Source organism: Chiloscyllium plagiosum, chromosome 39, assembly GCF_004010195.1.
Source record: "Chiloscyllium plagiosum isolate BGI_BamShark_2017 chromosome 39, ASM401019v2, whole genome shotgun sequence".
NCBI lineage: Eukaryota > Metazoa > Chordata > Chondrichthyes > Orectolobiformes > Hemiscylliidae > Chiloscyllium > Chiloscyllium plagiosum.
The window spans coordinates 4,729,535-4,746,338 of NC_057748.1; the positions used below are offsets into that span (position 1 = coordinate 4,729,535).

General features: G+C 43.1%; 2 protein-coding genes across 2 annotated transcripts; both read left to right on the forward strand.

Annotated features, from left to right (window-relative positions):
• Positions 1-227: 227 nt before the first annotated feature.
• On the forward strand, positions 228-7,437 carry LOC122542005 (ferritin heavy chain A-like). Its single transcript, XM_043679298.1, has 7 exons — positions 228-367; positions 1,084-1,230; positions 1,418-1,543; positions 1,914-2,055; positions 6,387-6,553; positions 6,714-6,839; positions 7,208-7,437. Exons 1-7 carry the CDS (start codon positions 266-268, stop codon positions 7,352-7,354), a joined length of 957 nt encoding a protein of 318 aa, XP_043535233.1. The 5' UTR covers positions 228-265; the 3' UTR covers positions 7,355-7,437.
• A 3,103-nt stretch (positions 7,438-10,540) lies between these two features.
• On the forward strand, positions 10,541-13,288 carry LOC122542158 (ferritin heavy chain, oocyte isoform-like). The gene is made up of 4 exons (XM_043679579.1): positions 10,541-10,673; positions 12,251-12,397; positions 12,571-12,696; positions 13,061-13,288. The coding sequence occupies exons 1-4, from the start codon at positions 10,572-10,574 to the stop codon at positions 13,205-13,207; spliced, it is 522 nt and encodes a 173-aa protein (XP_043535514.1). The 5' UTR covers positions 10,541-10,571; the 3' UTR covers positions 13,208-13,288.
• Positions 13,289-16,804: the final 3,516 nt, after the last annotated feature.

Genomic DNA, 16,804 nt, shown 5'->3' on the forward strand with positions numbered 1-16,804 from the left:
CTGTTCCTATGGTCCTAAATTGTTAATAAAAACCTGCTTAGTTTAACACTGCTCTGATTGGCTCTGGTTTGTACATAGCTCCCCCCCAATACCTCTCTCTAATTAGTACCTGGATTCACAAGAGATTCCTGATTGGTAATCCCCAATATCCAATCATCATTGCTGATAACTTTCTTGTTGGAATGCAGGATTCCCACTGGTATAAATGCTAGGCTCCTAGCAGGTGGAGTTAGCCTGTGTTTACCTTCTGTTAGTAAGTGTGAAGATGGCCTCCCAAGTGTGTCAGAACTACCACAAGGACTGTGAGGATGCTGTTAACAAGCAGATCAACCTGGAGCTCTATTCCTCCTATGTTTACCTCTCCATGGTGAGGGTTGTATCTTTTAAGTCCTATTTTTAAAGTGATTATTATTCCATTGTAGCAGGTAGTTGCTTGGTCAGTGACCTGTATTTAGGGTGTATTTCTGTTATCCTCCTGAGAGCAAAAACAAAACAACTGAATAGTCTTATCCCTACTGTTATGCTCTGTTTAAAAATCACAGAACTCCAGGTTATGCTCTGTTCTGCAATACTTCAATCTGAAATTTCTACTCATGAAAGTGGGGAACATGAATAATATTAATGAAAGTGTGTGTGTGTAGTCCACTTCCTGGTCTTAATGCTAAAACTGAATGTAATTAGATGGCTTACCATCCTTGGAAGGGGGAAATTCAAATGGAAATACTGAGACTGCTTTTTGCAAGGAAGTAGTAATTTCATCTGTTAAGTTACTACTGTTTAACAGATTATTCACTTCACTCTATCAGGGTCACATCAAAAAGGGAAGGGTTTTCTAGAATGGGATTGTATGCTGAATAGGTTACAGCAAACATTATTGCTGTCTCTGGATTTCTAACCCATACCATTTCCTAATCTGATCAGGCATTCACTTTTTTTCTTGAAGCTTGTAGGCCAATACCTTCAAAGTATGAAGTGTCTCTAACTTTGAGCAATGAGATGTTTGCCCCTTGTGAATTCCTGAGCCAAGTCTGGGTCTGTGCTAATGTGCTTTTTTTTTCTTTCTTCGCCGCCGCACCCCCCCAGTCTTCTTACTTTGACCGGGATGATGTTGCCCTGCGTCACTTTGCTGATTTCTTCAAGGAGCAGTCCCATGAGGAACGGGAACACGCTGAGAAACTGATGGAATTCCAGAATAAACGTGGAGGCCGAGTCCTCCTGCAGGATGTCAAGGTTGGGTCTAATGCAATGAGTGGCCCCTGGCCTGGATTCCCTTCGGACTTAGTCAAAAAAAAACAAATTATTTAAATAAGTGTAATACAGCAATCTCATTTTTATGAGCGGTTCCTTTTTGTAAATGCCAAGCTTGTTTTTAACTTCGATCCAACTGAGTGAAACATTTGCCTGTTTCTCTCTCCAGAAGCCAGAGCAGGATGAGTGGGGCAATGGTCTGGAGGCAATGCAGAGAGCTCTGCAGATGGAGAAGGATGTGAACCAGAGTCTGCTGGATCTGCACAAACTCTCCTCTGGCCACACGGACCCTCATGTGAGTTCTTGATGGATGAATTTTCAGTGGTGTTGAAAGCGATATTGGAATCTGCCCTGCACTCCATGTTGGTCGAGGGCTGTGTAGACTTGTTTTGGAGTAAATGTTGTTGCCTCCATTATCAATCTGATCCTAGTGTTTTTGGTTTGTTCAGTATCTGGGGTATAAATTATGGGATTGGTTCTCCATTAAATGGAATGAGCTTGGCACTTGCATGCAAGTCCAGTTGGTGCTGCCTTCTAGAGTAGTTGTAGCTGAGAAGGCAGTTCTTTAACCTGTTCTTGTAAATAGCTAGCTGTTCCACCAATCAATAACAAATTAATTCAATCTTGTCTGATCCAAATACTCAATATCGCCCTCCTGCTTCCAGCTGTGTGACTTCCTGGAGAGGCACTACTTGGATGAGCAAGTGAAGATGATCAAGAAGCTGGGAGATCACATCACCAACCTGAAGAGACTGGGAGCCCCTGAGAATGGCCTGGGAGAGTACCTGTTTGACAGGCTCACCCTGAGCTGAGTGGGAATCTGGAATCACTTGTTCTCTAATCCAATTCTGCTTCTCTTGTATTGAATATGGAAATAAAGGATTTATTTAACTAGTCTGGTTTGCTTTCTGTAATTGTATAGTCAAAACTTAAATCGGAGTAAACCGACTTCCTAACTGGCCTGACACAACAATACCCAACCAAGGATTGGTTGTTGGTTGTCTATATCAACAATTTAGATATGGGAGCAAACCTTGGCAAAGCTGAAATCTTTGGACCAGATGGACAGGGCTTAATCTCCCAAAGATATTTAGGATGAGTGGGGCAAACATTTCCCTGAGTGACTAGGGGAGTTATCCCTTTGTGGGTGGCTGTATTTTTTAATTTTAAAAAAAAAACAAGCTGACTACTGACCCTGGTTGGATAGTATAGATACAATATGGACTTTCTGATGCTCAAATAACACTGCTTGTCTATGGACCTAATACACGTGCTTAAGGTCAATGGCACCTTTTTCTGGTGTCCATGTCATCAATCACTTGTTTTTGACATGTCATGGTAATTGTTCAGGGGCATCACATCAGCTAGATGCTCTACACTCTGTGTACTGGCTTTTTTAATCACAGTAAATAATGCTTGTTGCATCTAGCTCCTCTTTACTGAATGTAATGGCTACCCATGAAAGGTCCGGCTGTATAAATCCAAGCTTTGAGTGAAAGGATACCAGCTCCTGAACTGACCTCCAAAAGCATAGATAGCTGAGAATGTGTTTTTTCACCCCATTGGGTGAACCCACAGCAAGGGCATAGAGTAAGAGGTCTCCCCATTATGGTCTTTGTGTTTATCTCCTGGCCTGTTGTTTTACTGTTTAATTGTCTAGTGCCCTTTTGAACACTTCTGTTGAACCTGCCTCTGCAATACACAAGCTGCGGGCACTAATAAAGGGAGTCAATATTGATCAATAGAATTTAGTCTGAGGAAGAGTACTTTAGACCGAGATGGAGAAATCAGAATGGTTTTGAAATGAAGAGCTATGAGGGAAACAGGTGCAGAGAAAATGGGGGACCTGTTTGCAGCAATTATTAAAAACTTGCAGAGAGTAAAGAGATGATTTTAAAATGCTAATTGCATTTTAGCCTTCATAAGGCAGTGGAGCTTGAATGATAGATCATTGAATCCCTACAGAATAGAAGTAGGCCATTCAGCCCATCACATCCACACCAATCCTATGAAGAGCATTCCATCCTTGTAACCCCATAATTCCCATGGCTAACCCACCTAACTATCACATCCCTGGACAAGGCAGGCAATTCCCCACAGCCACTCCATCTAACATGCCCATCTTTGGACTGTGGGACGAAAGCAGAGCACCTGGAGGAACCCACGCAGCCACATGCAATATGTGTAAACTCCACGTACAGTCACCCAAGACTGGAATCAAACCCAGGTCCCTAGCATTATGAGGCAGCAGTGCTAACCACTGAGCTACAGCACCACCCATAAAGGGTGCAGTTGTAGAATGTGTAGGGTAGACCTCATCTGGATAACTGTAATCAGTTCCTATACATTGACCTTGGAGCATGTATTTTTCAATTTATTTCATGGAAGAGGCTGTCACTGGGAAGACTCATCCCTGCTCTCCATCCCTCACTGCCCTGAAACTAAAACGTTTCTGACCACCTCAGAGGCAAGTCAAGAATGAACAACATTGCTGTGGGTCTGGGGTCACAGGCCAGAGCAGATTATTTTCTCTAAAGATTATCACTGAAGCAGATGGATTTCTGTGAAAAGTCAACAATAGGTTTTTTTTTAACTTCATTCATGGGATAAGGGTGTCACTGGCTAAGTCAGCATTTACTGCCCATCCTGAACTGTCCAGAGGGCAATTAAGAGTTAACCAGGTTGCTGTGGGTCTGGAATCACATGTAAGACCAAACCAGGTCTGGATCACAGTTACTCTCCAGTGAGTCAGATAGATTTTTCCTGAAAATGGCTTCATGGTCATCATTAAACTCTTAATTCCAGATTTTTATTGAATTCAAATCCCAACCAGGATTCCCAGAACATTTCCTGGCTCTCTGGTATAATAGTCCAGCAATAATACCACTAGGCCATTGCCTCCCCACCACGATCACCATCACTGAGACTTGCTTTGTATTCCAAATTAATTAGTTGAATTCTACCCAGCTGCCATGGTGGGATTTGAACTCATGTCCTCATGGTGTTAATCTGAGCCTCTCAGTGAGTGGCTCAGTGACAATACCATCGTCCCCCTACAGTGTAGATTCACCTGAATGATACCAGGGCTGAAAGGCTTAAATTGTGAGGATAATTTGCAAAGAGTGGACTTGAGTATTGAAGATTAACGGGTGACTATACTCGAGGTTTGGAAAATACCGAATGGGTTTGAGGAGTCAGATGGAGAGACATTATTGCGCCATGACCAAGGAGTAGAATGCTGTAATTATCACATGACCATTCAGAGCAGTTGCTCGGAATCATCTCTCCATGAAAAGGAATCAGAAATCTGGACTCTCTTTCCCAGAAACATTGGGAGCAAATAAACTGTTCAGATCTGAGATAGTTAGATGCTTTTTGGTTAATGGTGTGAAGGGAATGCAGGGCCAATGTGGACAGCGGCAGGAAGCAACAGACCAGCCATGATATCATTAAACAGCAGCACAGGCTGACAGAGCCAAACATCCTCCTCCTGTTCCTCAGTTACAATCACTGAATGATCCAAATCTGCCTCCATTTCAAATTCCTGATTGGCTTTGGGTATCTCACCCCACCCTATGCCCTTCGTTGGTTCTTTTTTTTTCTAGGTGGTTTTTGAGGAAATCAGAAAGGGAATGCAAGCTCCCACACCCAATATATACATGGTCCACAACACCACAGAACAAGCAGTTGGGCTGGGAGAATCTCCTATTTTTCTTTTCCCCTTTTTTTTTCTTTTTTTATTATTTTTTTTTATTTTAACCCCCACACTACCACCTAAGTGCGGTAGTGCTTATTTTATCCCCAGCACCCATGGTGTGTGTGTGACATTTCTCTTTTTAAGTAATTTAACCCTCACACTACCGCCCTTTGTTGGTTCCTGGATCCATGGGGGTTCCTGATTGGCTGTCAAGGACTGTCAGTGATCATTGGGAATCATTCCTTGGTTGAGTGCAGGCAGTCCCAGGAGGATAAATATAAGAGGTAATGGGAGAGTGGTTTAGTTCTAGAGTTGCCTAGGTGATAGTGAGTGGGATTAGTGAAGATGGCCTCCCAAGTGTGTCAGAACTACCACAAGGACTGTGAGGATGCTGTTAACAAGCAGATCAACCTGGAACTCTATTCTTTCTATGTTTACCTCTCCATGGTGAGGGTTGAGGGCTTGATGGTCCATTCCTTCTTTTCCCCCACCCCACCAAGAGCAATGAGGGATGGGTGATAATTTTGAGACCTGTTAATAATGCCTGTGTTCCACGTTTCATAGCTGATTCTTAAATTGTATATTGCATTGGTAGAATATTTTGAGCCACTGAGTTGTCATTTGAATGTTTCCTCCTTGTATCTACTTTTCTATCCACTGAAGTGATTATTGCTAACTTTTATTGGTTGCCTTGTTAATTGACTGCTCTGTATTCAATAACCTGGTTTTATTCTGAAGTGTTTCATACTAGAACTAAATCTAAGGTTTGTTGCATCCTCTTAGAGGATGATGTCATGTGTAAACCTTTTTAAATTTTCAACTTTGGCTAAAACTTAATTGTATGACTTTCTAGTGAAATGTTAATTGAGTCCTCTTCTGCCTGTTTTCAAAATGAGTATGATCATGTTCTGTAGGCCTTAATGCAAGGTTTTTCCATGAAGCAATAATGTGAAAATATTGTCAAAAGACTTCTCTCAATGTAGAAATGGACCCTTTGCTAACCAGTCCATGCTGAACATAATCCCAATCTAGACTAGGCCTACCTACCTGCTCCTGGCCCATATCCCTCCCAACCTTTCCTATTCATGTATTTATCTAAATGTCTGCAATATGGGTAACTGTAACTGCATTTACCACTTCCTGAGAAGGTTCATTCCACATGTGAGCTACCCTCTGGGAAAACTTGCCTCATGTGGTGTTTTTTTTTAACAACTGTTCCTCTTCATGTGCCCCCTTGTCTTGAAATTCAACTGATACTAGATGGCAACTTGGGGGTTTTGCTGCAAAGATTTGATTACATCAGTGAGTACTAAAGTTTGGGCTTCCTGAAATGGAGGCTGGGATCTGAGGTGTCTGGTCAAACTTTCAACAAGATTAGCTCCTACTCTAATGTTTGGTTGTGATTATATTCCCTTACCAATAAAGACCTTGGTAAGTGTAGGGATAAATGATCTGCTTTGGTTACATGAATTGATGAGGACAAGAGGCCGATGGACCCCTGCAAGTACCCTCTTCAAGGAACAGTCCCATGAGGAACGGGAACACGCTGAGAAACTGATGGCATTCCAGAATAAACGTGGAGGCAGAGTCCTCCTGCAGGATGTCAAGGTTGGTCTATCATCCTACATTACAACTAATAGTACAAGACATTTGAAGCATTCATTCCCATGGCGTAATGCTATATGGTTAACTTTTTCATGTTATTCCATTGTGTTTTGGCTCATGTTTTGCACTGAGTGAAATACCTGCCTCTTCCTTTCCCCTCCAGAAGCCAGAGCAGGATGAGTGGGGCAATGGTCTGGAGGCAATGCAGAGAGCTCTGCAGATGGAGAAGGATGTGAACCAGAGTCTGCTGGATCTGCACAAACTCTCCTCTGGCCACACGGACCCTCATGTGAGTTTTTGGCTGACTTTTCAGTGGTGTTGAAGGTGATATTGGAATCTGCCCTGCACTCCATGTTGGTCTAGGGCTGTGTAGGCTTGTTTTACAGCAAATGTTGTTGCCTCCATTATCAATCTGATCCTGGTGGGTTTTTGGTTTGTTTGGTGTCTGGGGTATAAACAATTATGGGAATGGTTCTCCGTTAAATGGAATGAGCTTAGCAATTGCATGCAAGTCCAGTTGGTGCTGCCTTCTAGAGTAGTTGTAGCTGAGAAGGCAGTTTTTAACCTGTTCTTGTAAATAGCTAGCTGTTCCACCAATCAATAACAAATTAATTTAATCATGTCTGTCTGATCCAAATACTATCTCTCTTCCTCCAGCTGTGTGACTTCCTGGAGAGGCACTACTTGGATGAGCAAGTGAAGATGATCAAGAAGCTGGGAGATCACATCACCAACCTGAAGAGACTGGGAGCCCCTGAGAATGGCCTGGGAGAGTACCTGTTTGACAGGCTCACCCTGAGCTGAGTGGGATTCTGGAATCACTTGTTCTGTAATTCAATTCTGCTTCTCTTGTATTGAATATGGAAATAAAAGTATTATTGAGCTGGTCTGTTTTCTGTAACTGTAAAGTTGAAACCAAAATCTGAATAAATCCATTGGATATGAGGAGTAAACAATGGTGTAGCCACATGCTTTTAGACCAGATGCATAGGGCTGCCAACAGGACTTAATCTTCCAAAGATATTTAGTGTAGGGGAATGTGTTGCCCACTCACATGAGTGAATAAGGGAGTGTCCCTTTTCTGTGGCTGTCAGAAAGAGCCATACCTAACCCTTTTTTTTTTATAAAAAAGGTCAACTGCAGACCCTGGTGGGGTGGCATAGATGGCTAAGTGTTTTTCACCCATATTTGCTAAACCCACAGCTAGCACATAGGACAGTAAAAAGGTCTTTCCCCTTATGACAGCTTTTCTTAGAGGCTGCCAGTCTCAAGCCATGTTCTTGACAGAGTGGCAGCTGTCAGATAATTCAATCACATGTCACCTTCTTCAACATCCAAGGAGGCATGATGGGAAAGCTTAAATGAGATTGCAGCCAGATGTTCCCAAAACCCCTCCGACTAGTGGAGCTAGCTCAGATGCTCTCATCTCTTGTAGCATTACCAGGTAAAATCTCATGAAATACCAAACTGGGGTAAAGGGTGCCAGCACTAAGTTTCTCAAGACTGTCACAAAACATCAGTTTTATGGGTGGGGATTGGTGCTGTATTTATGTGAGCACTTTCATTGTCTTTGAGCAGGCTGATATTGGATAAAAAGCAATTATAGTCAACAATGCTAGATATCTTACAGTTGTGGAGGAAATGTGTGTAATTAGCCAAAACACCCACATTCCACATATAACATTTTTCCTTACAATGTACTGTTGGTTGCACATTCACTGCGCACATTCTGAAAGACAGTCAGTCCCTTTCGGTTAGCGACCAGTGTATGAATGCTGATATTGGGGCTAGTTTGGGAATCCTGAAGAGTTTCTTTGGTTGAATGGAGTCCAACTCTGCTTGATGTTGGCAAGGTACTGGTTCTGAAAGGGTTAAAGTTGGGCTGCAAATAGCCCTACCCAATGTGATGATATCAAAAGGACTTCAGTCAGTAAAGCAGAAAATCTGAAGATCAGGAATGATCTGAAATGGGTAAGACTGGACAGAAGAGTATTGTGAATTGGTTCAGAGGTGGGAGACTGGGAGTAGGTTATGTACTCCGATGGGCAGGAGGGGGCGAGTTATCTCTTTCCTCCAGGAATCTCAGCCTTTCATTGTATTTCTAAATGACATCCGCAAGGAAATAGAGATACATATCCATATTTCCTGATTAGGTGAGCTAGTAAAAATCGTTGACAGGATTGTCATGATTCAGAAGAAGGCCATTCAGCCCATCACATTTGCACCAGCTCTCTGAGCATTTTATCTTTGTGTTTATCTCCTGCCCTTTCCCTGGAACCTGGCCTGTTGTTCCTCTATAATTGCCCAGTGCCCTCTTGAACACTTCTGTTCAACCTGCCTCTCTCTGCCACACAGAAGCAGCGGGGACTAATAAAGCGAGTGAATAATATTGCTCAATAGAAGTTAATCTGAGGAAGAGTACTTTAGACCAAGACGGAGAAATCAGAATGGTTTTGAAATGGAGGAGCTAGGGGAGAAACAGGCGCAGAGAGAGTTGGGGACCTGCGGGCAGAAATTAAAAACTTGCGGAGTGAAGGAGATGATTTGAAATTGCTAATTGCATTTTTGTCTTCATTGCAAGGCAGTGGAGCTGGGATGTAAATCATTGAATCCTTATATCATAGAAGCAGGCCATTCAGCCCATCAGGGCCACTTCAATCTTCTGAAGAGCATCCCACTCAGACCAATCCCATCCTTATAACTCCATATTTCCCACGGCTAACCCACCTAGTCTGCACATCCTTGGACACTCCATCTAACCTGCACAACTTTGGACTGAGGGAGGAAACCAGAGCACCTGAAGAGGCTGTCGCTGGGAAGACAATCCCTGGGAAGACAATCCCTGGGAAGACAATCCCTGGGAAGACAATCCCTGGGAAGACAATCCCTGGGAAGACAATCCCTGGGAAGACAATCCCTGGGAAGACAATCCCTGGGAAGACAATCCCTGGGAAGACAATCCCTGGGAAGACAATCCCTGGGAAGACAATCCCTGGGAAGACAATCCCTGGGAAGACAATCCCTGGGAAGACAATCCCTGGGAAGACAATCCCTGGGAAGACAATCCCTGGGAAGACAATCCCTGGGAAGACAATCCCTGGGAAGACAATCCCTGGGAAGACAATCCCTGGGAAGACAATCCCTGGGAAGACAATCCCTGGGAAGACAATCCCTGGGAAGACAATCCCTGGGAAGACAATCCCTGATCTGAGCCTCTCAGTGAGTGGCTCAGTGACAATACCATCGTCCCCCTACAGTGTAGATTCACCTGAATGATACCAGGGCTGAAAGGCTTAAATTGTGAGGATAATTTGCAAAGAGTGGACTTGAGTATTGAAGATTAACGGGTGGCTATACTCGAGGTTTGGAAAATACCGAATGGGTTTGAGGAGTCAGATGGAGAGACATTATTGCGCCATGACCAAGGAGTAGAATGCTGTAATTATCACATGACCATTCAGAGCAGTTGCTCGGAATCATCTCTCCATGAAAAGGAATCAGAAATCTGGACTCTCTTTCCCAGAAACATTGGGAGCAAATAAACTGTTCAGATCTGAGATAGTTAGATGCTTGTTGGTTAATGGTGTGAAGGGAATGCAGGGCCAATGTGGACAGTGGCAGGAAGCAACAGACCAGCCATGATATCATTAAACAGCAGCACAGGCTGACAGAGCCACACATCCTCCTCCTGTTCCTCAGTTACAATCACTGAATGATCCAAATCTGCCTCCATTTCAAAGCTCTGATTGGGCTTTGGTATCTCACCTCACCCTGTTCCTGTCATCAGTTCCTGGATTCATGGAGATTCCTGATTGACTCTGGGTATCTAACCCCACCCAATTCCCTTCATCGGTTCCTGGATCAATGGGGATTCCTGATTGGCTGTCAGGATTGTCAATCATCATTGGCGAATCATTCCCTGGTTGAGTGCAGGCTGTCCCAGGAGGATAAATACAAGAGGTAATGGGAGAGTGGTTTAGTTCTAGAGTTGTTTAGGTGATAGTGAGTAGGAGTAGTGAAGATGGCCTCCCAAGTGTGTCAGAACTACCACAAGGACTGTGAGGATGCTGTTAACAAACAGATCAACCTGGAGCTCTATTCCTCCTATGTTTACCTCTCCATGGTGAGGCTTGTGGGCTTGATAGTCCATTCCTTCTTTTCCCCCACCCCACCAAGGGCAACTAGGGATGGGAAATGATTTCTAGACCTGTTAATTCCTGTGTTCAATGTTTCATAGATGATTCTTAAATTGTATATTGCATTAGTAAAACATTTTAAGCTACTGAGTTGTCTTTTTAAAGTTTCCTCCTTTATATCTACTCACTATCCACTGAAGTGATTACTGTTCAGTCTTGATTGATTGCCTTGTTAATTGACTGCTCTGTATTCTATAAATTAGTTTTATTCTCCAGTGTTTCATACTGGAACTAAATCCAAGGTTCCTTGTATCCCCTTGGAGGATGATGTCATGTGTAAACCTGCTTAATTTGTCAACTTTGACTAAAATTTAATTGGATGGCTAGCTAGTGAAATGTTAACTACTTGAGCCTTCTACCTGTTTTCTAAACAGGTATGATCATGTCCTGTTGGCCTTAATTCCATGAAGCAATAATGTGAAAATATTGTCAAAGGACTTCTCAAGTGTAGAAATTGGCCCTTTTGCCAACCAGTCTATGCTGAACATAATCCCAATCTAGACTAGGCCTACCTGCCTGCTCCTGGCTCATCCCTCCAAACCTTTCCTATTCAGGTATCTATGTAAATGCCTGCAATATTGTAATTATGCCTGCATTTACCATTTCATGAAGTTCATTCTGAGTGACCCTCTGGGGGACATTTACCTTGTGGTGTTTTAAACTCTCTCTCTCTCCTTGTGCCCCCTTGTCTTGAAATTCAACTGATACTTGGGGGTTTTTGTGAAAAGATTTCTGATTACATGAGTTCAGTTGAGTACTGAAATAAATTCTGGCTTCCTGAAATGGAGGTTGGGATCTGAGGTGTTTGGTCAAAGGTATGACAATATTAGCTCCTACTCTAATGTGCTTGGTTCTGAGGAGTTGATTATATTCCCTCCCAATAAGACCTTGGTAAGTGTTGGGATAAATGATCTGCTTTGATCACATGAATTGATGACAACAAGAGGCCCCATGGCCCCCAGCAAACCTCCTCCACTCCTTTCAGTAAGATCATGCTCATTTGGTTTATATCCTGCAGTCTGGTTTTTAATTCTTGACAACAGTATCTTTGCCTAACAATACCTACCTCCAAATAGGTTGAGTTGCAAGATCAATTCAAGCCTCCTCAACTGATCAATACAGATGATCTTTATATTCTTAAACTATGCTCTTGTTCTGAATTCTACACAACCTACCTTGTCCAGACTATTCAGCATTAGTATTGTAGGTTGTTTTGCTCTAATGTGTTACCCTAATGTGATGGACAAATTAGGGACACTAGAGTCATGCTTCTAAAGCATAACCTTTTTTAAATGTGGTTGTAGCACAACTACTTTGCCAACACTAAGTACTGTTTCTAAAGTGACTTTTTTCTTTAAGGTGGGGTTGCACAGAATGCAGCCACTGCATTATAGAAGAACTGTCTGTTCTTGTCTAAGCTGAAAACCAGCTACATAGGGTCTGCCTGAAGCTCTCAATGGGTGAGATCTGGAGCTTCCCTGATACTTACTCCTTTCTCGCACAGTCCTCTTATTTTGACCGGGATGATGTTGCCCTGCGTCACTTTGCTGAGTTCTTCAAGGAGCAGTCCCATGAGGAACGGGAACACGCTGAGAAACTGATGGAATTCCAGAATCAACGTGGAGGCAGAGTCCTCCTGCAGGATGTCAAGGTTGGTCTATCATCCTACATTACAACTAACTATTCTGGACATGTATTTGAAGCATTCATCCCTGTGGGGTGATGCTGTATGGCACACTATTCCAAGTCAACCTATTCATGTTGTTCCATTGTGTTTTGGCTCTCATTTCAGTGAAATATCTGTCTTTTCCTTTCCCCTTCCAGAAGCCAGAGCAGGATGAGTGGGATAATGGTCTGGAGGCAATGCAGAGAGCTCTGCAGATGGAGAAGGATGTGAACCAGAGTCTGCTGGATCTGCACAAACTCTCCTCTGGCCACATGGACCCTCATGTGAGTTTTTGATGGCTGTCTTTTCAGTGGTATTGAAGGTGATATTGGACCCTGCATCCATGTTTGTCTAGGGCTGTGTAGGCTTGTTTTACAGCAAATGCTGTTGCCTCAGTTATCAATCTGATCCTAGTGGGATTTTGGTTCCTTTAGTATCAGGGGTATAACGTATGGGATTTTTCTCCAATTAAATGGAAGTAGCTTGGCACTTGCATGGAAGTCCGGTTGGTGCTGCCTTCTAGAGTAGTTGTAACTAAGAAGGCAGTTTTTAACCTTGGTGGAACAGCTAGCTATTTACAATCAATAACAAATTAATTCAATCTTGTCTGTCTGATCCAAATACTCCATATCACCCTCCTGCTTCCAGCTGTGTGACTTCCTGGAGAGGCACTACTTGGATGAGCAAGTGAAGATGATCAAGAAGCTGGGAGATCACATCACCAACCTGAAGAGACTGGGAGCCCCAGAGAATGGGCTGGGAGAGTACCTGTTTGACAGGCTCACCCTGAGCTGAGTGGGATCCTGGAAATGCTGTTCTCTAATCCAATTCTGTTTCTCTTGTATTGAATATGGAAATAAAAAAATTATTATTGAACTAGTCTGGTTAGTTTTCTGTACCTATATAGTCAAACTTCAATCTGAATAAATTGACTTCCTAACTTGCCTGACCCAATTGATTGGTTGCCTATATCAACAATTTGGAAATGGGAGCTAACCTTGGCAAAGCTGAATTCTTTGGACCAGATGGACAGGGCTGTCAACAGGGCTTAATCTCCCAAAGATATTTAGGATGAGTGGGCAAACATTTTCCTGAGTGACTAGGAGTTGTCCCTTTTGCATGGTTTTTTCACCTCTATTATTTCTTTTTTTAAAAATAAGCTGACTGCCCACCCTGGTTGGGTGGTATAGATACAATATGGACTTCGTGATGCCCAAATAACAGCTTGCCTATACACTTAATACATGTGCTTAAGGTCAATGGTACCTTTTTGGTGTCTATGTCATCAATCACCTGTTTTTGTCATGGCAATTGTTCAGGACCTCCACCTCAGCTAGATGCTCTACAATCTGTACTGGCTATTGTTGGCTCTCAACAGTAAATAACTTTGTTACAATTAGCTCCTCTTTACTGAATGTGATGGCTACCTTATGAAAGGTCCAGCTGTAAAAATCAAAGCTTTGAGTGAAAGGATACCAGCTTCTGAACTGACCTTCCACTAGCATAGATGGCTGAGAATGTTTTTTTTCCACCCCTATTGGGTGAACTCACAGCTAGGACATTGAGTAAGAGGTCTTTCCATTCTGACAGCTTTCCTAAGGGGCTGCTTGTCTTTGCTATAAATTGTTACGATCTAGCCCTCCACTATCACCTGATGAAGGAGCGTCGCTCCAAAAGCTAGTGTGCTTCCAATTAAACCTGTTGGACTATAACCTGCTGTTGTGATTTTTAACGTTGTCTCAAGCCATGTTCTTAATAAAGTGGCTGCTGTCAGTTAATTCATTCACATGTTGACTTTTTTAAACTTCCAGGGGCAACTGATGGGAAAGATTAAAAATAAGATTGCAACTGGATTTTTCCACAACCTCACAGAATAGTGGAAATAGTGGATCTTGCTCAAATGTTCCTGCAGCCTTTTCTGGTGAAATCTCAAATTGGGGAAAAGGACACTGGCGCTAAGTTTCTACATTCATCGGGTTTCTCTCCTCATTCTGTGGAGGATTGACTTCAGACTCCCGCAGGATGCAAGGGGCATGATGTTGACAATCTCAAGACTCTCACAAAACGTCCCTGTTTTATGGGCTGGGGGGGTGGGGGCAGGTGCTGTATTTATGTGAGCACTTTCATTGTCTTTGAGCAGGCTGATATTGGATGAAGAGCAATTCCATTCACCACGGGCTACACTTCTTACATTTGAGGAGGAAATGCTTGTAATTAGCCAAACCACACCCACATTCCATATATAACATCTTACCTTATAATATACTGTTGGTTGCACATTCACTGCAGACATTTTTGAAAGACAGTCAGTTCCTTTCAGTTAGGGATCAGTGTATGAATGCTGTTATCGGGGCTGGTTCAGGAATCCTGAAGAGTCTAACTGGAGTCTAACTCTGCTTGAGGTTGGCAAGGTACTGGTTCTGAAAGGGTTAAAGTTGGGCTGCAATAAGCCCCACCCAATGCAATGATTTCAGTTGGACCTGAGTCAGTAAAGCAGATAATAGTCAGATCAGAAATGATCCGAAATGGCTAAGGCTGGCAAGACGATTATTGGGAATTGGTTCAGAGATGGAAGACTGAGACTAGGTGGCGCATTCCAATGGGCAGGAGGAGATTAATCATCTCTCCCCCAGAAATTTGTCCAGGAATCTCAGCCTTTCATTGTATTTCTAAATGACATCAATGAAAAAATAAAGTTATATATGTATGTTTCCTGATGAGGTGATCCAGTAAATATCATTGACAGAATTGTCATGATTGAGAAGAAGGCCATTCAGCCCATCACATTTGCACCAGCTCTCTGAGCATTTTACCTTTGTGTTCATCTCCTGCCCTTTCCCTGGAACCTGGCCTTTTGTTCCTGTTTAATTGCACAGTGCCCTCTGGAACACTTCTGTTCAACCTGCCTCTGCCACACAGAAGTAGCGGGCACTAAGAAAGCAAGTGGACAATATTGATCAATAGAATTTAAACTGAGGAAAAGCACTTTAGACCAAGACAGAGAAATCAGAATGCTTTTGAAATGGTGAGTAGCTACGAGGGAAACAGGTGCAAAGAGACTTGGGGACCTGCGTGCAGAAATTATTAAAAACTTGCAGAGAGTAAAAGAGATAACTTTAAAATGCTTGAATGTAAATCATTGAATCCCTATATCATAGAAGCAGACCATTCAGCCCATCACATCCACACCAATCCTATGAAGAGCATCCCATTCTTGTAATCCCATATTTCCCATGGCTAACCCACCTAGCCATCACATCTCTGGACAAGGCAGGCAATTTCCCACAGCCACTCCATCTAACATGCCCAGCTTTGGGCTGTGGGAGGAAACCCACACACCCACATGAAATATATGCAAACTGCCCACACAGTCACCCAAGGCTGGAATCAAACCCAGGTCCCTGGCATTGTGAGGTAGCAGTGCTAACCACTGAGCTACAGCACCACCCATAAAGGTGTACTGCAGTTGTAGAATGTGTAGGGTAGACCTCATCTGGATAACTGTAATCAGTTCCTATACATCGACCTTGGAGCATGTTGTTTTCAATTTATTTCATGGAAGAGGCTGTCACTGGGAAGACTCATCCCAGCTCTCCATCCCTCACTGCACTGAAACTAAAACATTTCTGACCATCTCAGAGGCAAGAGCTGAAATTGTATTGCTGGAAAAGCACAGCAGGTCAGGCAGCATCCAAGGAGCAGGAGAATCAACATTTCAGGCACCATGGGGTAGCCACATGCTTTTGGACCAGATGGATAGGGCTGCCAACAGGGCTTAATCTCCCAAAGATAAGTGGGCAACACATTTTCCTGAGTGAATAAGGAAGTTGTCCCTTTTGGGTGGCTGTCAAAGCCATACCTACCTTTTTTAAAAATAGGTCAACTGCAGACCCTGGTGGGGTGGCATAGATGGCTGAATGTTTTTCTCCCATATTTGCTAAACCCACAGCTAGCACATAGGACAGTAAAGAGGTCTTTCCCCTTATGACAGCTTTTCTTAGAGGCTGCTAGTCTCAAGCCATGTTCTTGACAAAATGGCAGCTGTCAGATAATTCAATCACATGTCACCTTCTTCGACATCCAAAGGGGGCCTGATGGGAAAGCTTAAATGAGATTGCAGCCAGATGTTCCCAAAACTGCTCAGAATAGCGGAGTTAGCTCAGATGCTCTCATCTCTTCTTGTAACATTACCAGGTATAATCTCATGAAATACCAAACTGGGTTAAAGGGTGCCAGCACTAAGTTTCTGTATTCATATATTTCTCTCCTCATTCTGTGGAGGATTTCCTTCAGACTCCTCCAGGATGGAAGGGGCATGATGGGTACAATCTCAAGACTGTCACAAAACATTCCTGTTTTATGGGTGGGGATTGATGCTGTATTTAAGTAAGC

Bases quoted from the DNA above. Each gene is read 5' to 3' on its own strand.
- LOC122542158 (XM_043679579.1), top strand. From the start codon at position 10,572: ATGGCCTCCCAAGTGTGTCAGAACTACCACAAGGACTGTGAGGATGCT. The intron at 10,674-12,250 runs GTGAGGCTTGTG...TTTCTCGCACAG, and splicing joins CCTATGTTTACCTCTCCATG to TCCTCTTATTTTGACCGGGA. The intron at 12,398-12,570 runs GTTGGTCTATCA...TTCCCCTTCCAG, and splicing joins TCCTCCTGCAGGATGTCAAG to AAGCCAGAGCAGGATGAGTG.
- LOC122542005 (XM_043679298.1), top strand. From the start codon at position 266: ATGGCCTCCCAAGTGTGTCAGAACTACCACAAGGACTGTGAGGATGCT. The intron at 1,231-1,417 runs GTTGGGTCTAAT...TTCTCTCTCCAG, and splicing joins TCCTCCTGCAGGATGTCAAG to AAGCCAGAGCAGGATGAGTG. The intron at 2,056-6,386 runs GCTGAGTGGGAA...TGGTAAGTGTAG, and splicing joins GTTTGACAGGCTCACCCTGA to GGATAAATGATCTGCTTTGG.